Source organism: Jaculus jaculus, chromosome 7 (assembly GCF_020740685.1).
Source record: "Jaculus jaculus isolate mJacJac1 chromosome 7, mJacJac1.mat.Y.cur, whole genome shotgun sequence".
In the NCBI taxonomy this organism is placed as follows: Eukaryota; Metazoa; Chordata; class Mammalia; order Rodentia; family Dipodidae; genus Jaculus; species Jaculus jaculus.
Window position 1 is genome coordinate 11,079,925 of NC_059108.1, and position 27,466 is coordinate 11,107,390.

The 27,466-nt window shown below is 44.3% G+C and overlaps 1 protein-coding gene and 1 non-coding gene across 13 annotated transcripts in view; one reads left to right on the plus strand and one right to left on the minus strand.

Annotated features, from left to right (window-relative positions):
• Positions 1-27,466, plus strand: part of Mtus2 (microtubule associated scaffold protein 2) — a 532,186-nt gene that overhangs the window by 42,267 nt on the left and 462,453 nt on the right. For 8 of the 12 annotated variants that reach the window (XM_045154627.1, XM_045154628.1, XM_045154631.1 and 5 more), the window contains one exon: positions 16,938-17,081. The exons of 2 other annotated variants lie outside the window; for them this stretch is intronic. In XM_045154627.1, coding sequence (XP_045010562.1) covers positions 17,079-17,081 — 3 coding nt within the window. In that variant the 5' untranslated portion in view covers positions 16,938-17,078. The remainder of the gene's footprint in view (positions 1-16,937; positions 17,082-27,466) is intronic. 2 more of the 12 variants (XM_045154633.1, XM_045154636.1) reach the window with 1 other exon arrangement.
• Positions 17,688-17,820, minus strand: LOC123462635. The gene has a single exon (XR_006638421.1). It is a non-coding gene; the product is annotated as a small nucleolar RNA SNORA51 (small nucleolar RNA).

The following is a 27,466-nucleotide window of genomic DNA, read 5'->3' on the forward strand; positions in this document are numbered from 1 at the left end:
GCAAGGGAGGGCTGCCCTAACTTCATGTGAACTTAGAATGCCAGTGGTGAGCTGCCTGGCTGGAGCTTTTCATGCCTTATGAATGCTTCGTGGCTGTTGAAATCCTCTGGCCTCCCGGGTCATTCTGTTGGGGGAGCCAGGGCAGCTGCCACAGCTCACTTCCGCGAGGGCCTCACTGGGTCCTAATGGGCACCTGGGTAGTTTAGTGGAACTGAAAGGTCGAGGGGCTGGAAGTGGACACATCTCACAGGTAGAGGCATGCATGGTGGCGGGGCAGCGGGGGGCGGGGGGAATGCTCAGATTTCTGAGACCTTGACTTTGTTTTTTTCTTTTTTTCCCCCCTGCATATAGTTTTCCTTTCTGGCCTTGAATTTCTTTCCTAAATGAGCAAAACTGCAGGTGAACCTACTCAGTTTAAAGGGGGGCTGATGGACTTGTGGAGCTCTTTGTCTCCACGTGGCCAGCATAGCACTGCTGCTTACTTCTAGGTGACACTCGGAACTCCAGCTGGCTGTGTCATCATTGCCTACTGTTGGTCACCAACAGGCTCAGGTTAGAGTTTGGACATCTTAGTTCAGTTAATTGATATCTCTAGACAGTCCTTTAAAAAGTGTTTTGATTCATTTATTTGTACACAGAGAAAAGTAGAGAGAAAAGAGACAGAGAGAGAGAGAGAGAGCGAGAGGGAAAGTAAATGGGCATGCCAGGGCCTCTAGCCACTGCAAACGAACTCCACATGCATGTGTTACTTTGTGCATCTGGCTTTGTGTGCTTCCTGGGGAATTGAACCCAGGCAGTCAGGCTTTGCAGGCCAGTGCCTTACGTGCTGAGCCATCCCTCCAAGCCCCATTGGAAGGACTTTCAAAGTCTGTTGTTGTTCTCATCAAGAAAGGACAGACACTTTATTAAGTACTCCATTTCAGAATATAGATGCTCCTCTATTACTGACAGTTGGATTGCACCCAATAAACCCATAGTACATTGAAAATATAGCATATTAAAAATGCATGGAGTCAGACTGGAGAGGTGGCTTAGCAGTGAAAGCATTTGCCTGCGAAGACTGAGGACCTATGTTTGATTCTCCAGATCCCATGTAAGCCAGATGCACATAGGTGAGGCAGGTGCAAGGTCACACATGCCCACTAGGTGGTGCAAGCACCTGGAGTTTGATTTCAGTGGCCGAGGCCCTATCATGCCAATTAATTCTCTCTCTTTCAAATTAAAAATATTTTAAAAAATGCATAGAGTCCATCTAACCCAGTGATCATCCTGCTTCCACAGAAGAGCATAATCGAGGGTTGATGTTGCTCCTTGTGGTCCTGAGCTGACTGGGTTGACCGAGCATCAGGTTGCTACTGCCGGCCAACATCCTCAAAGCAAATCAGTGCCTATTGTATCTGGCTTTGTGTGCATACTGGGGAATTGAACCCAGGCAGTCAGGCTTTGTAGGCCAGTGCCTTACATGCTGAGCCATCCCTCCATTGTTGTTTAAAGTAATGGTTGTACACTGTGACCTAGAAAGTCAGAGCTGAGCCACTATTAAGTCAAGACTTCCATAGCATAATGCAATGAAGACTCTGTGCTTCCTTGGGTTCATTTTTCTATGAACCTGTCCTTTGAGCCAAAGGACCCAGGTTCGATTTCCCCAGGACCCATACACGCTGTATGCAGAAGGTGGCGCGTGTGTCTGGAGTTTGTTTGCAGTGTCTGGAGGCCCTGGCGCACCCATTCTCTCTCTCTCTCTCTCAAATAAATAAGTAAAAGAATAAAATATTAAAAAAAATCAAAATCCTGACACACACACACACACACACACACACACACACACACACACGAAGGCAAAAGCAGTCCTTTAGTCTAAGCGAAGTGACTGAGCGTGCCAGCCACCAGCTCAGCAGCCGTCTATAGTGTGGAACAATGAGACACAGGAAAGGTTCCTTTCTCTTTTAAAGAGCTTCTAAAAATACAGCTGTGTTTCTTGCAGAGCTGGGTGTAGGAGGACAGGAGTCAGAGGGAACAGAATATTCCAATGGTTCACTAAAATATTTTGAGTCAGTCAGAATAAAACTTGAGAGCATCATATGGGCTTATTGTCTCTTGAGATGATGCAATACTTATCAGTGGCTTTATGCTGAGGTGCCTCAACTGTGCTTTTAGAACGAGAAAGAGAAAAGATAAACAGGTAATGATAATTATTACTTATCAATAAAGTTCTAAGGGGGAAACACGTTGAAAATCAGTGCGCCGTGTCCTAGCAAATCATGACATGGGGGTGACAGTGTTTTGTGGGGGGGGCTTAAACGATGGTTCAGGATTTCCATCAGGGAACCCTGAACCCATGTTCTTGAATAAAGCTTGTATTGCTTTGTAGTTTATAACCTAGATTTTGGGTTACTTGCAAATAATTCAGAGAAATTTGCACTCAGACTATGTGAAGGGCTTCTTAATAAGTTATGGAACAAAATACAGTTTTTAGAATTTACTTCTTAATTTTTATACGTGTATATAAGGTATTTTTTTTTTTCGAGGTAGGGTTTCACTCTAGCTCAGGCTCACCTGGAATTCACTCTGCAGTCTCAGGGTGGCCTCGAACTCATGGCAATCCTCCTACCTCTGCCTCCCAAATGCTGGGATTAAAGGCATGTGCCACCACACCTGGCCTTATGAAAGGTATTTTAAAAAAATATTATTTATTTATTTGAGAGAGAGAAGGAGTGAGGAGGAGAGAGACAGAGACAGAGAGACAGAGACAGAGACAGAGAGACAGACAGACCGAATGGGCACACCAGGGCCTCCAGCCACTGCAAACAAACTCCAGATGCATGTGCCCCCTTGTGCATCTGGCTTACATGGGTCCTGGAGAGTCGGACCGGGATCCTTTGGCTTTGCAGGCCAATGCCTTAACCACTAAGTCATCTCTCCAGCCTATATAAGGTCTTTTGATTATAATCTCCTTCCACTACCTTCTCTTGTCCCTGCTCCCCATCTTTCTTCCACTGAACCCCTTCTTATTTCCAGCTGTTTCTACTGTTTTCTACTTTGATGGCTTTCTTCCCCTTCTTGTGTGCATGTGACACACTGGTTTAATTAGGGTTGCCCGCATGAGCATAGGCGGCGGGGTTATTTTGTCGGAACATGTACAGTTTACCGGTGGCTGCACCATTAACGGCAATGGCTCTTACATCCTCAGTAGTCATTAACTGCCAGTACTGCCTCAGGGAGGGTGAGGACCTCTTGCCTCCTCCATCACCGTGGCTGGGTGTTGATGGGTCCAGTGTTGGACGGGTCTTGGTGCAGCTCATGACAGTTGCGCGAGGTCATGAGTGTGGCAGCCATGCCCTATCTGGGAGGCAGTGTTCTAGAGCACACCCCCATCCTCTGACATTCATTCAAAACCCCATTTTCTGTCTTTTTCTAAAAAAATAATTAATTTATATATGGGGGGGCAGGGAGAGAATAGGCACGCCAGGTCCTCTAGCCACTGCAAATGAACTCCAGATGCATGTGCCACCTTGTGCATCTGGCCTTACGTGGGTACTAGGGAATTGAACCTGGGTCCTTTGGCTTTGCTGGCAAGCACCTTAACCTCTAAGCCATCCTCCCAAAACCCAATTTTCAGAAGGCCTTTCTGTGTTTTTTTTCCAGTATCCAATAAATCTAAAACAAACTCGTAACGGATAAAACACAAGCTAAAATGCAGTAAATTAATAGCAAAAGACCACAAATTAAGTAAAATAAACAATGCTGGTAACTGATCAAGGGAAGGTTAAAAAAGGAAGTGTGGGCCTAGATTGTATTTGATCTGGAAGTTGTAGGGGTTTTCTGGGTGTGCGGGAGGACACTGTATCTCTAATGCATACTGTTAGACTGGGCCACAGGTACTTCCAGAGGCCAAGGCTTAAAGAATCATTGAGCTTTAGAAACAGGGAATGGAGACCCTTAACATCTCTCCCCCCGCCCCCCGCCCCATTCTAGCTATTTCTCCAGCCTCTCGGGACAGTCTTGCTTAATGTGTCAGAGTTGACTCAAAGCTGCGAAATGACACAGAAAGCAGGAAGTCGTCATGTGAAGTTGGTGATCTGCCACAGTTCTCAGCTGCTGGGCTTCCAAGTGTGACTGCAGATGCCTCCGTTAAGCTCCAGCACCGAGTATCATCAGGGCCTGCACATTTTAATCGCTTGCGCCGGGCATCCCGCATTCAGCCTGTGGCTGGTGGAATTCCTGCACCACGGGATGAATTTGGTGTGCCTGGGGTACCCCGCTGCATCTAGGCCCGTGGACAGAGCTGGGGAAGAAGGAGGAGCAGCATCCCCGGGGGGTTGAAGCGAGGTTGTCCCCACGGTGACATTCCGAGGAGGGCTGATGGCACTGGAGTGACAGGCTCTGGCATGCTCAGCGGCTGCCGGTCTCTGTAATTGCTTTTCCCTTGCGATTTCCTGGATTAGCGAGCCAAACTACGTCTTGCAAACAAAAGACAAAGAAAGCCAGATGTGGCCACGGGGAAAACTCTGCCACGGCTGCCTCTCTCCCTTTCAAAAAACGTGTGGCATGGGTTTAAGGTCTCTCACTTGTCTGCCTTTCTTTTCAAAATTAGTTTATTTATTTTTGAGAGAGAGAGAGAGAGAGTGAGAAAGAGGCAAAGAGAATGGGTGTGCCAGGGCCTCCAGCCACTGCAAATGAACTCTAGACACATGGGCCACCTTGGCTTGACGCGGCTCCCGGGGAATTGAACTGGGGTCCTCTTCTGGCTTTGCGGTCAAGCGCCTTAACCACTAAGCCATCTTGGCACCCCTCACTTGCCATTGAAAGGCCAAGTGTGCACAAGGGGGAGGGGCTTCCATACCCAGTGTGCTTCATTTTTCATGAGGAGGGTCCTTCAGTGCCTCCCCAGATGGATAGCTTGGTGCTAATTAGCAAGACCATGCTTGCTGTCCAACCATAGCACATGTGTGCAGGGCGGTCTGCGGCTGTTACAACCACATAGGTGTTTCTGCTGCTGTTTGTCGCACTATCCTGTTGTTTGGACTTTATTTCAGTTTATTTATTTATTTGTATTCTCGTTTTTTTTTCTAGGGAGGGTCTCGCTGTAGCCCAGGCTGACTTGGAACTCACTATGTTGTCTCAAGTTGATCCACTGACCTCTGCCTCCTGAGTGCTGGGGTTAAAGATGTATGCCGCCACGCCTGGCCCTGTTTCAGTTTCAGTGTCAATTTTTTAAATATTTAATTTAATTTATTTATTTGACAGAGAGAGAGGGAGGAAGGGAAAGAGAGAGATAGAGATAGAGATAGAGAGAGAGAGAGAGAGAGAGAGAGAGAGAAAATAAATGGGCGCACCAGGGCCTCCAGCCACTGCAAACGAACTCCAGATGCACATACCACCTTCTACATCTGGTTTACATGGGTACTGGGGAATTGAAATTTTTTCCTTAGGTTTTGTAGGCAAGTGCCTTAACCACTAATCCAACTCTCTAGCCCTATGTTTTTATTTTATACAAGCATACATATACTAACATATTTAGCTATATTTATTTGTTTTATCTTGTTTTTTAAAAAAGTTATTTGGGAGAGAGCAAGTGACAAAGAGAATACATGCACAAGAGTCTCCTGACACTGAAAATAAACTCTACATTTGGCTCTACATGGGCACTGGGGAATTGAGCCAAGGCCATTAGGCCTCGCAAGCAAGTACCTTTAACTGCTGAGCCATCTTGCCACCCCTATATTTATTTTTTGGAGTATGCTTTTAAAAATGTTTATTTATTTGAGAGAGAAAGACAGACAGATACACTCAGAAAGAGAAAGAGAATATGCATGTGCCAGGAACTTTTGCTGCTGCAGATAAACTTCAGATGCATACGTCATGCTGTGCCTCTGGCTCTACATAGGTACTGGGGTATTGCACATGGGCAGTCAGGCTTTGCAAGCAAGTGCCTTTAACTACTGAGCCATCTCCCCAGCCCTAGAGCATGTCTTTTTTGGAAGACAAAGTACATTTTCACTTTCACTTGTCATGATTTTAATTTGACCTTTATTTTTGTAGCTGAAGGCCTGACGGTCCATCTTACTTGATCTCATTGGAGGACACCTTTCTGTACTTGTCCTTACGCCTGACATATCAAAGTTGCCATATCTTCCTTGAAAAGGCATTTAATCATTTATATGAGGATAGATTGAAATTGCAAAATGAGCTTAATAATTCAAGGGAAGCAGTGGGATTGTGAATAAATCAAAATACATTATCTTACATCTGCTACCTGAAGCAAGGGTTTAAGTTATATAAATAATTCCTAGATCCCCATAAGACCATTAAGTTACATAAATAATTTCTAAATCCCCGCAAGACCATGAAATTACGTTTTCTACTTTAGTAATAGTTGGTAGACGTAGGTGGGCAGAATGATGGTGAAAGAATGTGAGTGTGTAATCTTAAGCAAGACGGTTGGCAAGAGTGGCAAGGTTTTTACCTTCTAAAAATGTTAGCAGATGGCTGGAGAGATGGCTTAGCAGTTAAGTGTTTGCCTGTGAAGTCTAAGGACCCCAGTTCGAGGCTCGGTTCCCCAGGTCCCACGTTAGCCAGATGCACAAGGGGGCGCACGCGTCTGGAGTTCGTTTGCAGAGGCTGGAAGCCCTGGCGCGCCCATTCTCTCTCTCTCCCCCTATCTGTCTTTCTCTCTGTGTCTGTCGCTCTCAAATAAATAAATAAAAAATTAAAAAAAAATGTTAGCAGAGGTTCTTAATGTCGAATGACTATCTGGATGGTTGCTACTATTTGGTGAAACTCGTTCATGGCTCTAGACCTCTGATATAGGGAACCAGGGCTCTTGTTCCTCCACATTAAACCTATCTTTTTACAATTTAAAATGTAAGGAAATGTATTAGAAAATAACATGGGGGAGAGGCAACACGTTAACCAACAATACAAGATGAAATTGCCAGCTCACTCCTCGTACCGTCTACCCCTGCAGAAAACAAAGGATCTTTTGGAATTTCAGTAAGGAAAATATGGCTTATATTCTCCCTTACAAAATATCACTTTTGGACAGGACTTAAACTTGATTATAACTCTTAGAATTTTTTTTATTGACTTATTTGTGAAAATGAAAGAGAGAAAGAGGTGAGCAGAAAGAGAGGGAGCTACAGGCACACAAGGGCCTCCTGCCACTGCAGACAACCTCCAGACACATGCATGCACCACTTTGTGTGTCTGGCTTTAAAAAGGAGTACTAGGGAATTGAACTCAGGCCATCAGGCTTTGCAAGCAAGCACCTCTAACTGCTGAGCCATCTATCCAGCCCACTCTTTTCTCTTTTTTCTTTTGGGTGGGGGGAACAGAGTCTTATACTGCAGCTCAGGTTGGCCAATAACTTATTTTGTACTCAAGGCTGACCTCAGGCTCATAGAAATCCTCCTGCCTTAGACTCCCAAGTGTTGGGTATGAGCCACCATGCCCAGTTCAAATTCTGTTATAATTCTTTTTTTTAAAAATTATTTATTTATTTATTTGAGAGCGACAGACACAGAGAGAAAGACAGATAGAGGGAGAGAGAGAGAATGGGCGTGCCAGGGCTTCCAGCCTCTGCAAATGAACTCCAGACGCGTGCGCCCCCTTGTGCATCTGGCTAACGTGGGACTTGGGGAACCGAGCCTCGAACCGGGGTCCTTAGGCTTCACAGGCAAGCGCTTAAACCGCTAAGCCATCTCTCCAGCCCAGCTGTTATAATTCTTAATCAATATGGAAAAAATTACTATCTCAGGCAGATAAAGCATTGCATAAAGATTGTAAGTGCTTTCATTCATTTGTGAGAATGAGATAAGCAATTAATTTTATTTTACTTACCCATTTATTTGAGAGAGAGAGAATGCGGTAGATAGACACAGAGAGAATGGGCATGCTCGGGCCTCCAGCCACTGTCAATGAACTCCAGACACATGCGCCTCCTTGGGCATGCGCCTTTACTTGGGTACTTGGGAATCGAACCTGGGACCTTTGGCTTTGCAGGCGAGCACCTTAAGTGCTAAGTCATCTCTCCAGCTCATTTTCTTTTTCCTTTTTGACACAAGGTCTTGCTAAATAGGACAAGATCTTGAACTTGTGATCCTCTTGCCTCTACCCCCTATTGCCAGTATAATAGGCATGCGCCACAGCACCTGGCTTTTGTGCCCATGTTCCATGTGTACTGATTTGCCACAGTGACTGGATGTTATGCGTCCTTTTCTTTGTCCTAAAATCCTACTAGTACCAGGACCCTGGGGGGACAGTTTTACTGCTGAGCTTTGCTTCTGCACAGCCATCATTCCAGTGAGGTGCATTATTCTCCCAGGCTCCGGGGCATTGATTGTTTGAAGTCCAACATCTGTGGAAGATCAACAGCAATAATCAGGCAGTTGTATAACTTCTGGCCTTGTGCTAAGGACTTCAGAGTATTTTCTATTCATATCAATCATTGTTATCTCCTGTACTAGAGATGAAGCGATCACAAGGTTTCTTTAAAGAAAAGATGCGAGTGGGGAATTGATGCCAAAGAAGAAGAAAAAAAAAAGAAATAATTTCTCTTAATTTAAGAACCTAGATCTTAAATTCACATTGTGGTCTCATAATGTGTGATTTGTTACTTCATTATGACACTGCCCTTCACAATTGTGTTGTTACTTTCTCACTGCTGTGAAAAACAAAACAAAACAAAACAAAACAAAATAAACCAAAACCTGACTAGAAGCAACTTGAGGAAGGAAGGAGTTTATTTTCAGCTTACAGTTAAAAAGGAAGTTTCATGGAAGGGATGATGTGGTGTCAGGAGAAGGCATCAGCTGGTCACATCATCACATCAGCAGGTGGGAAGCAGAGGGCACACAGTAAGTGAGACTGGTCTAAAACACTTCAAGAGCTGGCTCCAGTCATCCACTTCCTCCAGGAACGCTCTACCTCCTGAAGGTTCCACAACCTTTTAAAGAAGTGCCACCAGTGGAGACAGGTACTCAAACACTAGTCCATGGGGGGACATTTTGCATTCAAACCGTTAACACTCCACCTCTGACATCCATAGGTTCCATGGTTCTCATGATGCAAAATGCACTGAGTCTCACTTCAGAAGTCCCACAGTCAAATAATCCAAACACTGTTCAAAAGCCCGAGGTTCAGTCTCATCTGAGACTCAAGGCACCCCGTGAGTCCTAGAAAATCAAAATATCAGTTTCATACCTACAACATATAACTGGCATAGGCTAACTACTCCAACTCAAAAAGGGAGGAATGAGGGCATAGCAAGTAAAGAGTGGACCAGAGTGTGTCTGAAATCCAACCGGGTAAACAGCAAATCCTGCAGCTCCATGTCCAGTATCTGGACTCATGATGAAATTGTCTGAGCTCCAGAAAACCTACTAGAAGCTTCTCTGGGATTGCCTTCCAAACCACCCAGGAGTATGCTTCATGCAGTGTGAGTGGTCAGTGTTTCTTAGAGGCCAGGGGGCCACGCCTTCCTCTGTGGTTTCACGTGGACGCTGACCACATTGCCCGTCAGCTTGCTGGGCGTGGGTTTTGTTCTATGCAGATGGAAATCATGGGTAGGCAAGAAGGTCTTTAAGCACTGTTTCCTGCCAGCTTTCATTTCCCTCCATGTTTGGCCACAGCGAGTGGTGGCCGTAGGAAGCAGCAGCCAGGGCCACCTCCGGCATTCTAGTCCCTGCGCGGGCCTTGGGGGAATCAGGACCCTTTAGCCCTTGGCAGAAGCCACTGTTACAGCTCTCAGCCTGGGCTCTGAGACCCTTGACGCTGAAGGTTGAACAGCTCTCTGCAGATCATCTAGTGGCCAGAGCCTGCAGGACCATTTCTCCTTAGCTTTTTCTTCACCAGCCTCAGCGCTCTATCTTCTCTGGCCACGGTTCACCTTGATCTGCTTAGTGGGTTCTGCTTTTTGAGCTCGCAGGCCGCTGGCTGGCTGATCTCACACACTGGTCTGCTGCTGCTCAGCCACTGCTGTCTCTGTCGCCTCTGTCACCAAGGAAGACCTTTCACTGGGCCCGATGCTGAAATACCAGGGGAGGCTTCCTAGGAGAGTGTCTTCCCGCCGACTCACTGGGGTGAGCCTGAGCAGCCTGCTTCTGTAGCCTGAGAAGGGGGTGCTTGAACTTGTTATGGTCATCACAGTCTTGGGGGAGGTGGGTCATCTCTATTTTTCTCAATTGAACCTGGTTCCCTTAAACATGTTCTGGCTTCTGAGTCCTTAAAAACCTCAGTAATCAAGTAGGCCAGCTCTTTTCAGTCTGAATGAATTTGACTGTTTAGATACCTTTCCTTTGGCTCTGATCACAGGGCCCTTTCAAAATGATTAAACTTCACTTGATTTTAACCAGGCCCTAATGTAATTCTCCAGTGGCTAGAATTTGACCTGTCCACTTGCAAATCAGTTATCATTATGAAGCAAGTCTTTTTTTTTTCCCTCTCAGCAATATTTAAATAGCATTGCTAAGAGTAAGTAGTAAGGTGAGCTACTGAGTATATCCCTCTATTTCATGGGTTTGTTCTGTGCAGTGTAGAAACCACGTGTAGACATACATACCTCCAAAGTGGTTCAATTCCAAGTACCACTGCATTAAATGTGTGTGTGTGTGTGTGTGTGTGTGTGCACGTGCGTATGTGCGTGTATGTGTATACTTAATGTTGTGTCAGGGTTGGACTTGAACCAAAGGCCTTGCACATCATAAGAAGTGCTCTGACACTGTTATATATCCCCAGTCCTCTTTTTCCTTTTTTTTGGGGTGGGGGTGGTGGGAGAGAATTGACGCACCAGGGCCTCCAACCGTTACAATCAAATTTGAGACATGTGTGCCCTGCTCTCTCTGTGTGTGAGTGTGTGTGAGTGTGTGTGTGTGTGTGATATTGCACTCTTGTGTCACTGTGCATATGGCTTATGTGGAACCTAGAGAGTTGAACATGAGTCCTTAGGCTTCACAGGCAAGTGAGAGAATTGGCCACGCCAGGGCCTCCAGCCACTGCAGTCAAACTCCAGACACGCGTGCCTCCTTGAATGCTTGTGTCGCTTTGTGCGTCTGGCTTACATGGGTCCTGGAGAGTCGAACGTGTGTTCTTAGGCTTTGCAGGCAAGTGCCTTAACTGCTAAGCCATCTCTCCAGCCCAAATGTGCTTATTTTTTTTTAAAAACACTTGCTATTAAGTAAGAATCTTCTATATGAAGTATCTTCTTATTGTTTTGAAAGTAACAAAAATAATCTTAATATTATTTCAGTTGCTTGACTGTTTGGGGCGAGTGGCCTTGCTTGGAGACTCAGACAGCGTGGGAATGTGGGGAAGGCCGTGAGAGCGGAACTCTATGTGTTTTTCCACCTCTTCTTTATGAAGTTCTTGTACTGACTGCCCATGCCTATGGTAATGATTAAGTCTGTTCATTAGTTGAAACTTATAGTGTTAGCTTAGAATTTTTTTTAATTAATCAAGAATGAGAGAAAGATGTAGAAGTTTGTGGTGACAGCTTATGAATAAAACAGCAGGGTAGTTTGGTACCCGAGGCTGGCTGGCATGGTCTGGCTGACCGTGGACGATCTGCAAAGTATCATTTACTTCTGGGAATGCCAGCAGAGGCACTGGACTAGTTGATTTTTTCAGAGAGAATGTAGTGTTTTCCTTCTTAGCGCTGGGGATGCAACACCAGAAGCAGCCCATGGGAGGAAAGGGCGTATTTCAGGCTTACAGTTTTGAGGGGAAGTGTCTTCATCAAACGGCTCATATCTTCACATTAGCAGCAGCAGAGAGAGCAGTCTGACTGAGCCAGCTGGGAACACCCAGTGGGCTGGACTGTCAACCCCAAAGTTCCACTCTCCCCAGCACATCTCCTCCAGCGAGGCTCCACTTCCCAAAGGCACCGCCAGCAAGGGACTTGATCACAAATGCTTGAGGCTGTGGAGAACATTTTACATCCAACCAGCTCAGAGGGGAAAATGGATTCCTGTAAAATCCTTCTCCGTTCATTACTCGGTGTAAAAGGTATGTAGCTGTCCAGCTTTAGGTCTTGGCACGGCTTACAGGGGAGGAGAATTCTGCCCCTATCATAATCTCTGTCATATCCTAATAAATTTTGACAGCAAAGGAGAGATTTTTGGTTGCACGCGTCCAAGGTACTGTGCTAGCTGTTGGGAATACAAAGATAAAGGAAACATGGTCCCTGTCTGTCTATATTAATGATCTGGTGAACATTCATGCCACAATTAATTGCCACTTTTCTTGCATAATTTGTATACTGTCATGTCAGGTAAATTAAATAATGTGTCATAGGACATAGAAGCAGCACTGAGATTCTCTGACCCCCAGGCCTTGGCTGCCTCCTTATGCTATTATGCTAAGTGAAAGCTTTTTTTTTTTTTTGCTTTATGCTTTTATTCTTGTGTAATATCTTTAGACACACACACACACACACACACACACACACACACACACACGTACAGAATTGGCGTGCCAAGGGCCTCAGCCACTGCGATTGAACTCCAGATGCTTGCTCCACCTAGTGGGCATGTGTGACCTTGTGCTTGCCTCACCTTTGTATGTGTGGCTTACATGGGATCTGGAGAGTCAAACATGGGTCCTTAGGCTTCATAGGCAAGCGCCTTAACTGCTTAACTGCCATCTATCCAGCCTGTGGAAGCTTTATGTAGGGCAGAGGTGAAAAAGAAGAGGATGAAAGGGTTGACTGTGTCTTGGATAAAGGAAATCTTCTTATCAGGCATAATATAAACAGTGTATTAGGGCTGGGGAGATGGCCCAGCAGTTTACATATCTCAATTAGAAAGCCTACTGGCCCCAGGTTTAATTCCCTAGTACCTACGTAAAGCCAGATGCACAAAGTGGAGCTTGTTTACAACAGCAAAAGGCTGTGGCACACCCATTCTTTCTCTCTTTCTGTTCATAAGTAAATGAAGTACATATAAAAGAAATATTGTATTACTTACTTTTTCCTCTTTTCGTGAAAAAAAAAAAAAAAAAAAAAGATCCGACAAAAACAACCCAAAGAAGAATGGAAGGGAGGGAAACATCTTGGCTCACGGTTTCAGAAGTTTTCGTGTGTGGTCGCACGGCTGTCGTTTCTGAATCTATGATGAAGGGAAGCATCACGATGGTGAGGGTGTGAGGCAAAGTCTGGACTTCATGGGGAGCAGGAAGCAGAGAGCGAGGAAAGGACTGGGGACCAAGAGTCACCTTCAAAGGCACTGTCCTACTTCCTCCAACTTCCGGAACCTCCCAAAACAGTGCCACCAGCAGGGGACCATGTGTTCAATATATGAGTCAATGGGAGGGATATTTCATACTCAAATGGTAACAATTACTAGGTGATGAACACTGGTTCTGTAAGATGATGTTGGACAAGAGAGAAGCAGAATGGAAGAAATCATAGAACGTGTTTGTATTAGTAGCATTTCCATCCACTCCTTCAGTAGCTATTGAGTGCTCACTACACACCAGCGACTGCTCAGGATGTAGTAGTAAGCAAGAATGTCGAAATATCGTGCATAGCTTATATTTTATGGCAGTAATCAGGCATCAACAGGTATGCACATGGAAGAACAACTGTCCATAGTCATAACTGCTATTAAGAAAATATAGCATGGGAGCTGGAGAAGGCGGCTTAGTGGTTAAGGCGCTCGCCTGCGAAGCCTAAGGACCCCGGTTCGATTCCCCAGGACCCATGTAAGCCAGATGCACAGGGAGGCACATATGTCTGGAGTTTGTTTGTAGTGGCTGGAGGCCCTGGCACACCTATTTTTTCCTCTCTCTCTCTCAAATAAATAAATAAACAAATAAAATATATTTTCAAAAAGAGAAAATCTAGCATGTAACGGAGGTGGAGAAGATGGCCAGAAGAGTTGCTTTGGGGAGGGTATTAAGGGTCTCAGTAGAGTGTGATGTGGAAGAGTCCACTATTCAAATGTTTCAGGGGAGGGGAAGTCAGCAGTCGAGAGGGGACAGTGTGGAGGGAGGGGAGGCTAGCTCTCAGAGAGACCAGCGGGGCTGCAGCGGAAGGGAGAGCGGAGGGACAAGGCTGAGAGATGGGCAGCAGCGAGGTCCTGTGTCCTCATGCATCATGCTGGGATGCGGTTTCTACAGCTTCGTTTACCTGTAACGAGATGGGTGTGTTTGTAGAGGGAGGGAAGCCTGTGAGCTGATACACATTCTGACAAGATGACCATGGCTACGTGTCGATAGGAGTGTGCCAAGGGCCCGGCAGGAGGCTGCTGGACTCGGAGATAAACATCAGACATACATGGTGTGGATTCTTGGCACAGATATTTCCTCCCAGGCTATAATCTCATGTTACCACTCCCTTTCCCCCACTCCCCTTTAAGGCTCTTCACCCTCTTCTGTGTGGTGTTATTGGTATTCACTGTGAAGTCATGAACGGACCAGTCAGTCTGTGTGTGTGTGGGGGGGCGGGGTGGCAGGGAAGCCCACAGAATACTCCTTTTTACCCTTTGGCTCTTATAATATTTCTACTCCATCTTTCAAAGTGTTCCCAAAGTGGATAGGAAAACCCAGGGTGAGTTCCCTAAGCCTGGAGGGGCATGTTGTAAGTCTCCTTCAGCATTGAGCTCTCAGCAGCGTCTGGTTTTCTGTTTTGATGAGTTTTGAGTCTCCTTAGTGTCTATGTCACCTCCCTGGAGTAGGTTGTCAGGCCAGCAGCGAGAGCAGCACTTGTGCTTAATCTTCCACTTCCACTGTAATGTCTCCTGCACCCTGGCAGATGCCTCCTGGGTGCTGGGATTTAATTTCTTAAGCTCTATAATTGCTTTTGTTCTTGATAGATAAGCATGCACACTGGTCATTCCTGTCTTACCTTTAAATGTAATTGGGACACTTACTTAAATAACCCGTTATCTTACAACAGTTGGCATGATTGAAAATAATTTATAATTAAAACGGTTTGGTGGGTATAGTTGCAGATAACTTTTTTAGCTTATTCTATCCCAAAGGCTTATTCACAGTCAAGGCAAGAGAGCATATATGATCCGCTATTTATAAGTTGTGAGATAGTGGACGTATAAGTGAGAATGCCACGTTATAGTGATGGGATGTGGTAGGAACTGTAAAATTGCACATTACTCGTTGATACTTGCTCAGTTTAAGGAAGCAAATGTACCGTGAGGTTCCTATAAACCCTGTAACTCATCTGGTGATGACAGTGTTTGGGAAGTGAATCCACAAAAATGTTCTGCAAAGCTTTCCAGCTGACGCATGGTGATTATGGGTATGTGTGTGTCTTATCTCTTTGTGTTGTGAACTGATATTGAAATTAAATGCTTCTAGTTCTGGTGTTATTGTTGATTTACTCAAAGCAAATTTACCATTCAACTAACAGATTGACAGATTCTCAACATTTGTGCTTGTCTTTGAGGAAGCACAAATTTTTTTTTTAATTTTTTTTGTTTATTCTTAATTATTTATTCGAGAGTGACAGAGAAAGAGGAAGGGAGGGAGAGAGGGAGGGAGAGAGGGAGAGAGAGAGGGAGAAAGAGAGAGAGAATGGACACTCCAGGGCTTCTAGCCACTACAAACAAACTCCAGATGTGTGCGCCCCTTGTGCATCTGGCTAACGTGGGTCCTGGGGAATCGGGCCTCAAACTGGGGTCCTTAGGCTTCATAGGCAAGCACTTAACCGTTAAGCCATCAGCCTGGAAGCACAGATCTTAAAAGTGCTGGATTCTCCATTTTTTTTTCCACATCCAAACTTGTTCCTTTGCCATTGAAACCACTGTCCTATTGAGCAAGGTCAGGCATTTTTCTCTCATTATAGAGCAAGGTTGATCATTTGAGTAACAGCTGGTGGCTTAGGTACATGCTTTGTGGTTCTCACAAACCTTGATTTATATATGCAATTATCTTTCATCTTACAGCTTGTAGTACTTTCAAATCTTAAGCCTTTTGACCTAAAACACAATATATTCTCGTGCTTTCTGGTGGATAGGAAAACTGAGAGTGAGGTTGAGCTTTTCCTTAGATCATTTATAGAACTAGGGTAAGTACATAAACCTATCCTCCCCTGAAGATAGAATTTTCATAGCTTCTTTTTATTTTATTTTAGAAAGAGAGAGAGTGAGATACAGGGAGAGAGGGAGAGAGAGAGAGAATTGGCCCCCCAGGACCTCAGACACTGCAGTCAAACTCCAGACACTTGCGCCACCTAGTGGGCATGTGCGACCTTGCGCTTGCCTCACCTGTGTGCATCTGGCTTAAGGTCGGATCTGGAGATTAGAACACGGGTCCTTAGGCTTCCTAGGCAAGCACCTTAACCGCTAAGCCATTTCTCCAGACCCATTGAAGATCGTACTAAGATACTACTGATGCTATTAAGTGTGTGGCATGGAGATGTTATCTACAGAATCCTCACCGCTGTCTGTATGGTTCAGATGTGGTTTGTTTCCCCTAAGGACGTGCATTGAAAGCTTGATCCTCAATATTGGCAGTGTGGGGAGGTGGTTGAACCTTTAAGTAGTGGGGTGAGTGAAGGGTGGTTAGGTCTCATAGAGGGGATCAAGGTGTTTCTCATGGAACTCCTGTTAGTCTTGACTTGGGGGCTCTCCTGTGAGCGTGAGCTGTTATATAAGAGCAAGACCAGGCGTTCCTTTTGCCCTGTCTGGTTCCTTGTTATGTGATCGTTCCCTTTTGCAGATGCACCTGCTTTAGTGCTATGCACCATGATGTAGTAGAGAGAGAGTGTGTGTGGGGGGGAGAGGCTTCCTTTATGCCGCTTCAGTCAGGTGTTTTATATAGTAACAGAAAATGCATTATCACACTGCACCCACTTCCTCGTGTTCATGCCCCTTTGTGTTTGTTATTCCTGGTCAGGAAGTCGACATCTCAGAAGGTGAAGCCACATCCCCAGGGTGTGGGGAACCCATTTTAATTTTCTCACTGCACTTTTCCTTGGTTTGCAGGAGACTTCTACTGGTCCACTGTTTGTGTGGGAGTAGCTGGAGGCACGGACATTGAAAACTTGACCCAAGGCGTCTCCCTGTTCGCAAACATTCTTGAAGCACCATTGCTGTAGATTTGGCAGAGGTGAATTTCTCTTGGGCATGGTATGTTGCTATGTGTGTTTTAAGAGAGTTTTCATTGCTTTTAATCAAATACTAGAGTCCCCTGATGGTCTAGCAGAGGTTGCTGGTTCATGAGAAAGAGAGAGAGGGAAAGAGGAAGAAACAGAGAGACCTCTATAATGGGGGTGGAACAATTCTTTCAGTATTAAGTACCCAAATGACCTCCATACCAGACATAGATCCAAACATGCGCCACTGTTATATGGCTTTCAGGTCCAGCACTCAATAACTCAAATAGAGGAAACAGAGAGAGTAGTGGCAGATGGATTAACCAAGTCAGGAAGAGAAGGGAGCAAGGAGTCGAAGGCATTTGCACTGATAATTCCTGAAGGACAGAACATGAGGCTGAATGAAGAAATAAAGCTTGGAAGATCTGCCATATTGAAATGAGACAGAAAATCAGCTACTTACATAATGCGTTGCATTATCTATCATCGATCTGTCTGTGTGTGTGTGTGTGTGTCTGTCTGTCTGTCTGTTTATCTATCTATCTATCTATCTATCTATCTATCTATCTATCTATCTATCAGCTGTCTATCTATCTATCATTTATCTATCCGTCTATCTAACTAACTTTTATCTATTCTTCTATGTCTCCCCATTCACAATCAGACCAGGCACGGTGGCCCGGGCTGAGGCGGGCGTGGGGGCAGGTTCACTTTGCCTCCTCTCTCTGTATGGTGAATGTAAGAGCACAGCCTGTGGCAGGCAGCAGAAGGCTCGCATTATATATTTAACTAACGTTTGCTGATTAGTATACTTCACCAACATGCGACCCACTTGTTCTCATCAACGTGTTTTTGTCAATAATGTGATTCAGGAGAAAAATCTGTATTCATCATGCTTGCCTTACAACAACTCTGAAAACTTTGGAAGATGCATTTCCTGCTGGTGAAACAAATTTTGTTGTCAGCACAGTGGGGGAAGATGATAGAGCTGGGCATCACTTCCAGCCACAGCAGCTGGAAGTAGGCACAAGAGGGTGAGCTGAGCTCTGGCAAGGGGGAAACTGTGCAATAACGCTCCTACGCCTGCTCCCGGCAACATATCTCCTCTAGCAAGGGTCCATCTCCCAAATCACCACCAAGCATTCCAAACTCAAGGCTCTGCGAGGAACATCTGATTCAAACTACCACACTTGTGTTTTACTTGGGGGAAATGAGGTAAAAATAAAATATGTGGGCTGGAGGGATGGCTTAGCTGTTAAGGCATTTGCCTGCAAAGCCAAAGGACCCAGGTTCGATTCCCCAGGACCCACGTTAGCCAGATGCACAGGGGCCGCACCTGTCTTGAATTTGTTTGCAGTGGCTACAGGCCCTGGTGCATGCATTCATTCTCTCTCTCTCTCTATCAAATAAATAAATAAAAATATTAAAAAAAATAAAAATAAAATATGTTTTATCAAGACCAGAATGACTATAGCTGGCTGCAATTGCTTGAGACATTAAAACCATTGGGATTGGGTCAACTGTTCTGCATAGGGACAACAGGAAGAATGCAGGCTCCTTTGAGAGTAGAGGGTCTGAATGCTGAAGGAGTATCCTGCTCTTCAAAGTTGGTTTTATTCTCTCCTGAATTGAAAAATTTGGTAGCTTGCTTGGTACTATGGGAGTATATAACAAATACAGGAAAGAGAGGGTCATTGAATTTTCAGCATGGTTGTTCTTTGGAAATGGCCACTGGGCCATGTGAGGCAGGCTTGCTGGAGTCTCTGTCAGGAGGCCCAACTGAGCCATGAGGATGAACCGCGGGTTGCAGTGGAGACCACAGGACTTTTTTTTTTTTTTTTAAATATTTTTGTCCGTTTTTTATTTATTTATTTGAGAGTGACACACACAGAGTGAAAGACAGATAGAGGGAGAGAGAGAGAGTGGGCGCGCCAGGGCTTCTGGCCACTGCAAGTGAACTCCAGATGCGTGCGCCCTCTTGTGCATCTGGCTAACGTGGGACCTGGGGAATAGAGCCTCGAACCGGGGTCCTTAAGCTTCACAGGCAAGCGCTTAACCGCTAAGCCATCTCTCCAGCCCCCACAGGACTTTTTGAGATGCCATGAATGTGAGATGGCTGTCAAGGAGAGTTGTGGCTCATGATAGAGTATTCCCCAGGCTGTGAGCCCAGCTAGAGGGGCAAAATTAGGACCCCATGACTTCATCAGTGGCTGCACATGGTGGACTCGGAGATACAGAATTTGGTGTTGACCCTGTTTGTTTTATATCTTGCATTGGTTCAATCTTTCCTCGCAATGCCATCTTTTTCAGTGTGAATGCTTACTCTGTAACACTATGTGTTTTTGTTTTTGTTTTCTCTTACATTTAAGAGACTGTAGACTATGGGGACATTTGAATTGTGTTGGAATTGATAAAAAAAGAAAAAAAAACACGGTGGGGATATTCAAAGTTGAACTGACTACACTGCATTTTTTTAAAGTTTTTAAAATTTTTATTTATGTGTGTGTGTGAGAGAGAGAGAGGGAAGGGGAGAGAGAGAGAGAGAGAGAAAGGGGGAGAGAATGGGCATGCCAGGGCCTCTAGCTACCGCAAACCAACTCCAGACATATGTGCCATCTTGTGCATTTGGCAATTGTGGGTCCTGGGCAATCAAATCTGGGTCCCTTGGCTTTGTAGGCAAGCACCTTAACTGCTAAGCCATCCTCTCCAGGCCTGCATTGCATTTTCCATCACGAATGATTGTGAGTTTATGGGGGCCAGAGGCAGAATGTAGGGTCTGAACCAGATGTCCCCCATAAACTCATGTGGTTTGAATATGTGGTTCCCATCTGATGGTACTTTGGGAGGCGGAGACTTGCTAGAGGAGATGTGTTCTTGGGACCAGGCTTAGGGGTGTGACAGCCAGCTCCCACCGCCAGAGGTTGGCTCCCTCTCCTGCTGCTGTTTCTCACCTGCTGGGGCAGAGGTGATCTAACCTCTCTGCTCATGCCATGCTTTCCCCTGACAGCTTGAAGGCTTGAGATTTGAGACTGTAAGCCAAAATAAAGGAAAAATAACTCTCCTCCCATCAGCTACCTTCCGTTGGGTGCTTTATCCCAGCAACGAGAACATAACCACAACATTCCATGGTTCTAGTGTTTCTCATCCAATGCTGTATGGTTCTGGTCTCTCCAGCACCCTGGCATCTCCATTGCCACTTAACATTCACCTGCAGAGTTTCATGCAATGGCCTTGCCAGGCCTCCTGGTAAGGAGTTTGGCCCTGTCATGGACTGCGTGGCCTCAGTGGCTCCCTGGAATCCCAGAGTGAGACAACACCACCCCCTTCACCTTGTGCCATTCATGCCTTCAACACTGGCGCCACGTGGGTGGTCCTGCTCAGCTCTGCTGCCAGCCTGAGACACAGGCTCCTTGCGCCACGGCTGCATTGGTCGATGTGTGCCTTCCGGGCTGACCTGGGGGAGACGTTTCCTGTCAGGGATGTTTTTCAGCATGGAGCTACTTTCAGTGGCGTCGTTATTTTGGATTCAGTTCTCCCAGAGACACTTGGGTTTTCACAGGATGGAGCCTTTGACTGGTGATGTCGTTCCTCCCAGGGCACCTGTGCAACAGTGGAGGGCTCTAGGCTTTTCTTCAGTGTTACTGACCCCTTCAAGAATGACAGGTGCATTCAAACCTACTTCATCTGCTTGTTAAATTTCAACCATGTTCCTTTCCTTGTCAAACTCCACACTTTCAGTATCTTTTAGATCCTTTTTTTTTTTTTTTTTTTTTGCTTTCCTGACAGCCCTAGGTCAGAGCAGTGGGTCAGTAAGCTGACACAGTCTAAATGCTGTCCTGTCTTGAGATTTCCTCCACCAAGGAAATCAGTTCACTATATTTGGATTTTGCCTCCCTCAAGTTCTCAAGATGTGGACAGAATGAAGCTGATTTTACTTAGTAGTTTTTTTTTGGCCAGAATATCACACAAATGGTCTCTAGCCTTGAGTTATTATTCCCTTCTGAAACTTCATGAGCTAGGCCACCACTGGTCAGGCTTCTCTTGGTCTTCTGAGCTTTAAAATTCCCACCAGAATAGACCACTTAGCTCTACTTAGACATCTTAGCTCTACATTCTAGGGCTTTTTAGCTTAAAGTTCCAGATTCTTCCATGTTCTTCCAATAAACTAGTCCAAACATCCTAAGACCCACACAGTCAGGTTTCTGAAGCAGCAGCCTCAGTTCTTGGTTCTCTCTTTCTTATTTTTCTTGCTTCTGTGACCATATACCTGACAAAAGCAACTCAGGGAAGGAAGGATTTGTTGTGGCTCACAGTTTGAGGGTACAGTACATCATGGTGTTGAAGGTATAATGGCACAAGAATGAGGTGACTAGTCACATTTCATGTGTGTTTAGAAGGTAGAGAGAGAGATGAATGCTTACACTCAACTAGCTTTCTCCTTTTTCTTTAGTCAAGGATGCTAGGCCATGGTATGATGCCACCCACAGTTAACCCACCTCAGTTAACCTAATCTAGAAATGCCCTTATAAACATGCCCCGAGGCTAGTCCCCTAGCCCTCAAATTGACAATTTTGATTCTGGATGCCCTCAAATTGACAATTGAGATTAGCTGTCCTAGCATCTTAGTTAGGGCATGGTGTCAACTGTTATTCTAGCTGGAGGTTCTCCATCCGTCTTACAAAGTTTTGTAAGCAAGAGGTATTTACGTGGGTCCTTGAAGATGCTACAGTTAACTTTTGGGTCTCTTCTTTTGTATGTGAAATTGAATTGTCAAGTGTCCAGGGCAAAGAGGGGTTACAAACATATCACTTGGAAAGATTAAAGAAAAAGAAAGAAAATTGTAAACCTCATTCCCTGAAAAAGCATCATTGATTCTGAAATGTGACAAACAAGAATCTACCTGGAGGTAAATGGTGGTGACCAGTGGTTTTTCCTAGACTGCATTTATTTTTCACTTGGTTTTGATTCCATGTGACGATGGTGTGGACAGGCCATCCTTCACTTGTTCTCAGCTTGCCAGGAGGTGTTGCGTCATTCCTCACCTGTTCCTAGCTCTGTGTGCATGACAGAGAGGGAAGGCTTCACAAAAAGGGTAGATCTCAGGCTGGAGAGATGGCTTAGTGGTTAAGCGCTTGCCTGTGAAGCCTAAGGATCCCAGTTCGAGGCTCGATTCCCCAGGACCCATGTTAGCCAGATGCACAAGGGGGCGCAGGTGTCTAGAGTTCGTTTGCAGTGGCTGGAAGCCTGGGTGCGCCGAATCTCTCTCTTTCTCTTTCTCTTTGCCTCTTTCTCTCTCTGTCGCTCTCAAATAAATAAACAACAAAAAAATTTTTTTTTAAAAGGGCAGATCACTTGCTGGTGGCATCCCATTCAAGGGAAACAAATCCTGCTGACTTGCCAAGATAATTAAGACATGTGCTGCTTACACCGAGTCATCAAGCTCCTTTGCACAGCGCACTAATGCTCCTGCACCGACAGGAGGCGTTTATGCCTTCTTGTCTTCCAGTTGTAGCAGTTACCATGGATGCTGGTAATCTGCTTATAGTTTTTAGATAATAGCTCTCATAGGCTTTGCATTTGGAGTTGCGTGTACTCAGCATGGGTGTGCCTGTTTCCCAAGGTTTCTATATTTTGCATTTATTGTAAATACTTATTAAGCAACAGAACAGCATTCAATGCTTCATGCTGGGATTCACATTTCAAAAGAAAGAGCAGTAATATATTTTTTTTCCTTATTTTGCTCTTGGGTCTTGGTGCTTAGAAAGACCTGGAAACATGTTAAGCTCTCAGATACTTTAGTTTTCTTGACTCTAAGTGATTTCATCCTAACCAACAGCATTAAGAGGATAGTCTTACAGAGTGACTCACAGAGAGCCTGGCACGGCCCTGAAGCACCCCATTAGTGACTGTGTATGCTTTCTGCTAAGTGGAGGTCAAGTGTTGGATGGCACATCTGGTTCACTATGGACTATAATAAGGGGAGCAGCTGTGGGTACCCCAGTGGTATTTCCTTAGAGTTTTGCCTTTGTGCACATTGCATTTCAGGAAAGTTTCTGTGAAATAAGAGCAGCTATTTTTCTGTTCCTTTTGATAAAAATTTATTTATTAGCATACAAGGAACTAAGTTTCATTATGGTGTTTCCAAACAAATTTTGGTTCGTTTTCCCCTTCTCCCTCTTTTCTTTCCATCCCCCTTTCCTTCCGACTTAGCTTCCTTTCTGTTTTGCATATGATGTTTCCTTTTCCCCTTTGTCCCATCTCATCATAACCTGTTTCCTTCTTTTGGTCTCCTGCCTTGAACCATAGCCTGTACTCATTCTCACATCCCCCCATTTATTTATTATGTATTATGGACACTAAAAGTTGGGACCCAATACAAGAGAACATGCAATTTTTGTGTTTCTGGGCTTAGTGAAATTCTTATAATTCTTTCCAATCCTGCCATTTTCTTGCAGTTTTTATGACTTCATTTTTCTTTATAGCTGAGTAACCCTCTATTGTTGATTTCATTCCCTAGCTCATGTGAACAGAGCAGCAATGAACGTGAGGTTTCTTGGTGACAGGACATAGGATCTTTTGAGTACATGCCCAGGAGTGCTATAGCTGGGTCACATGGTGGTTCAGTTTTTAAAAGCTTTTTATGTTTTTTTTTTTTTTTTTTTTTTTGTGGTAGGTTCCCATGCCAGCTTAGGCTGGCCTGGAATGGCCTTGAGCTCACAGCCAACCCTCTTCCCTCAGTTTCCTGAGTGCTGGGATTGTGTGTGCCCCCAGACCTGGCTTCTTAATGTTTAGCCTCCTGAGAAACCTCCACGCTTGCTTCTAAGATGGCTGCACCAGCAGTGTGTACTCCCGCCGTAGTGAATAGGAGCCCCCCTTTCCCCCTGACTTTGCCAGAATTCGTTGTCTTCAGTTTCCTTGATGATGGTCATTTTGACTGAGGTGAGAGGAAACCACAAAGTGGGTTTAATGTCTCTGAAGGCTAAGGATGTTGAATGTTCTTAAAGACATCTGTTGGCCATTCTGTCACTTCTTTTGAGGACTGTTCATTGCAGTAGCTCATTTACTGATTCACAGTTGTTTTTTTTTTTTTTGGTTGGTGGGGGAGAATTTTGTTTTTGTAGTTCTTTATGTATTCTAAATAATAACCCCTGCCAGCTGGCAAGGGGATAGCTGGTGGAGATCTTTCCTGTTCTCGGAACTTCATGTTTGCTCTGCTGATAGTCTCTCTTGTTGTGGAAGAAACTTGGAAGTTCATGTAGTTCCATTTGGTGCTTCTCAGGACTCTTTCCTGTTCTTGACAGCGCTGACCTGCAGCTTCCTTGTGTTGCTCATGGCTTCCTCAGCTGTGTTGGCATTTCTGACTTCACACAGAGCTTGTGGACTCACTATGAGTTGATCTGTTTGCAGGGTGAGATGTGGATCTAATTTCATCCTTCTGCAGGTGGATATCTAGTTTTGCCAGCACCATCCACTGAATAGGCTGTTTTCTTTCCCCCAGTGTGTATTTTTGCAAATGTTTTATTATTTTACATTTTTATTTATTTATTTGAGAGGGACAAACGGGGGGGGGGGAGAGAGAGAGAGAGAGAGAGAGAGAGAGAGAGAGAGAGAGGGAGAATGGGTGTGCCAGGGCCTCCAGCCACTGCAAATGAACTCAATGGGTGTGCCCCCTTGTGCATCTGGCTAACATGGGTCCTGGGGAATCGAGCCTGGAACCAGGGTCCTTAGGCTTCACAAGCAAGTGCTTAACCACTAAGCCATCTCTTCTGCCCTTTACACCCTTTTTGAAAATTAGGTGACCATAGCTGGGTAGTTTTGTTGGTCTGGTCTGGTCTGGTCTGGTCTGGTCTGGTCGTCTCGTCTATCCTATCCTATCCTATCCTATCCTATCCTATCCTATCCTATCCTATCCTATCCTATCCTATCCTATCCTATCCTATCCTATCCTATCCTATCCTATTCTCTTGGTCTCTGTGTTCCTTTTTGTTCTAGGATAGTGCTGTCTTTGTCACTGTGGCTCTGTAGCATAATTTTAGATTAGGAATTGTGACACTTCCTGCAGTGTTCTTTCTGCTTAGTTTGGCTTTGGCTATGCATGGTCTTTTGTACTTTCATATGAATTGTTGGACTGTTTTTTTTCTAATTCTGAGAATAATGTAATTGGAATTTGGTGAGAATCTCATTGACACTGTAGATGCCTTTCAGTAATACAGTCATTTTTACAATATTGATTCTGCTAATCCAAGAGCATGGAAGGTCTCTGAAAGTCTGCTATTGTATTTATTTCTTTTGATTTTCAGTGCTTTAAGTTTTCCTTATAGAACTTTTTCACATCCTTGATGAAGCTTATTCATTGGTATTTTATTATTTTTACTGGAGCTATTATGAATGAGATAACTTTCCCCTAATTTCTTTTATAGCAACTTCATTGCTGTCATATATAAATACTACTGATTTTTTTCATGTTTTAACGTTTTTATTGTCAGCTTCCATAAACCATGATAATTCCCTCTCCACCCCTGCTTGCTCCTTCACAAATCCACCCTCCATCATATCCCTAGCCCCTCTCAAACAGTTTCTCTTTTATTTTGATGTCATCATCTTTTTCTTCTATTATGAGGGTCGAAATACTACTGATTTTTGTGTGTTGATTTTGTATCCTGCCACTTTGCTCAAAGTACTGATTCTAAGAGTTCTCTGGTAGAGGATGTCATTTGCAAATAGAAATAGTTTCATTTCTCCCTTTCTGATTTTTATCCTTTTTGAGGCAGGGTTTCACTCTAGCTCAGGCTGACCTGGAATTTACTATGCAGTCTCAGACTGGCCCTGACCTCACAGCAATCCTCCTACCATAGCCTTCCCAGTGCTGGGATTAAAGGCGTGTGCCACCAGGCCTGGCAACATTTTATCCATTTTATGTCCTCCTCTTATCTTTCTGATGTAGCTAAGACTTTAAATAATGTCATTGAATCAGGGTGGAGACCATGGGCACTTTGTCTTGTTCCAAATTTTAGAGAATACCTTTTCACCCTTTCCCCATTCAGAATAATGTTTCCTATAGGTTTGTTAAGTATAGCCTTTGTTATTTTGAGCTATTCCTAAATTCTCCAGGACTTTCATCATGAAGGCATGTTGAATTTTGTCAAATACCTTCTCTGCATCTCTAGAGATGATCATATGATTTCTGCCCTTCAGTTTATTTAGATGATGAATTATCTGTATTTGTTTTAAGTTGAACCAAACTGGTATCCCTGAGATAAAACCTACTTTGTCATGAACTATAATTTCCTTAATGTGCTCTTGTCTGTCTGTATGCATTTTGTTGGGAATTTTTGCACCTATGTCCATTAGGGAAATTTGTCTGCATTTTTGTGTGTGTGTGTGTGTGTGTGTGTGTGTGTGTGTGTGTGTCTTTACCCTGTTTCGGTACCAGGATAAAGATAGTGGCTTCATGGAATGAGTTTGGCAACTTTTTTTTTTTTTCATTTCTGTTTGGTGGAACACCCTGAGAAATGTTGGTATTATTATATCTTCCATAAATATTTGATTGAATTCGGCAGTGTGTCCATCTGGTCCTTGGTTTTTCTTTGTGGGGAGACTTTTAATTACTACTTCAGTCTCTTTACTCACTATGGGCTTGTTTAAAATCATTTACATCCTCGGGCTTTAATTTTGGTAGGTCATATGCATTTAGAAATTTATCCACTTAGATTTTCAGTTATTGTTGGCATATGGACTTTTGTAGCTTTCTGTAATGATCTTCTAGGTTTCATTGGGATCTGTTGTAATAACTTTCTTTCATCTCTAATTTTATTTGAGTCTTCTCTCTGTCTTTGTTACATTGTTAGATAGTTCACATAAGATCTCAGAGTGTGTGCTTATGGCTGTAAACCTTCCTCTTAGGATTGCTTTTATTACATCTTGGAGGGTCTGGTAGGTCATTACCATTTTAATTCATTTCTACAAAATTTCTAATCACCTTGTGGATTTCCTAAATGACCTACTATTCATTCACAAGTCATTGCTCAGTTTGGAAGTATTTGTGTAGTTGCTGAAGTGTATTTTGCTGATGATTTCTCATTTCATTGCACTGTGGTCAGATGGAATACATGAAATTATCTCGTGTGTGTGTGTGTGTGTGTCAAGGCTTGCTCTGTGGACTGTGATGTGGTCAGTTTTGGAGAAGCTCCTGTGTACAACTGACAAGATACTACACGTCCCAGCTCTTGCTTAGAATGTTCTGTCAGTGTCTGTAAACTCCAGCTTGTCTTGATATAATTTAGCTGTGAAGTATCTTTGCTGAGTTTTCGACTGGAAAACCTGTATAAGCATGTGAGCAGAGTATTAAATTCTCCAACTATTATTGTGTCTGGACTTAGTGTCTTTTAGTATTTGTTTTATGAAGTTGAGAACCCCAAT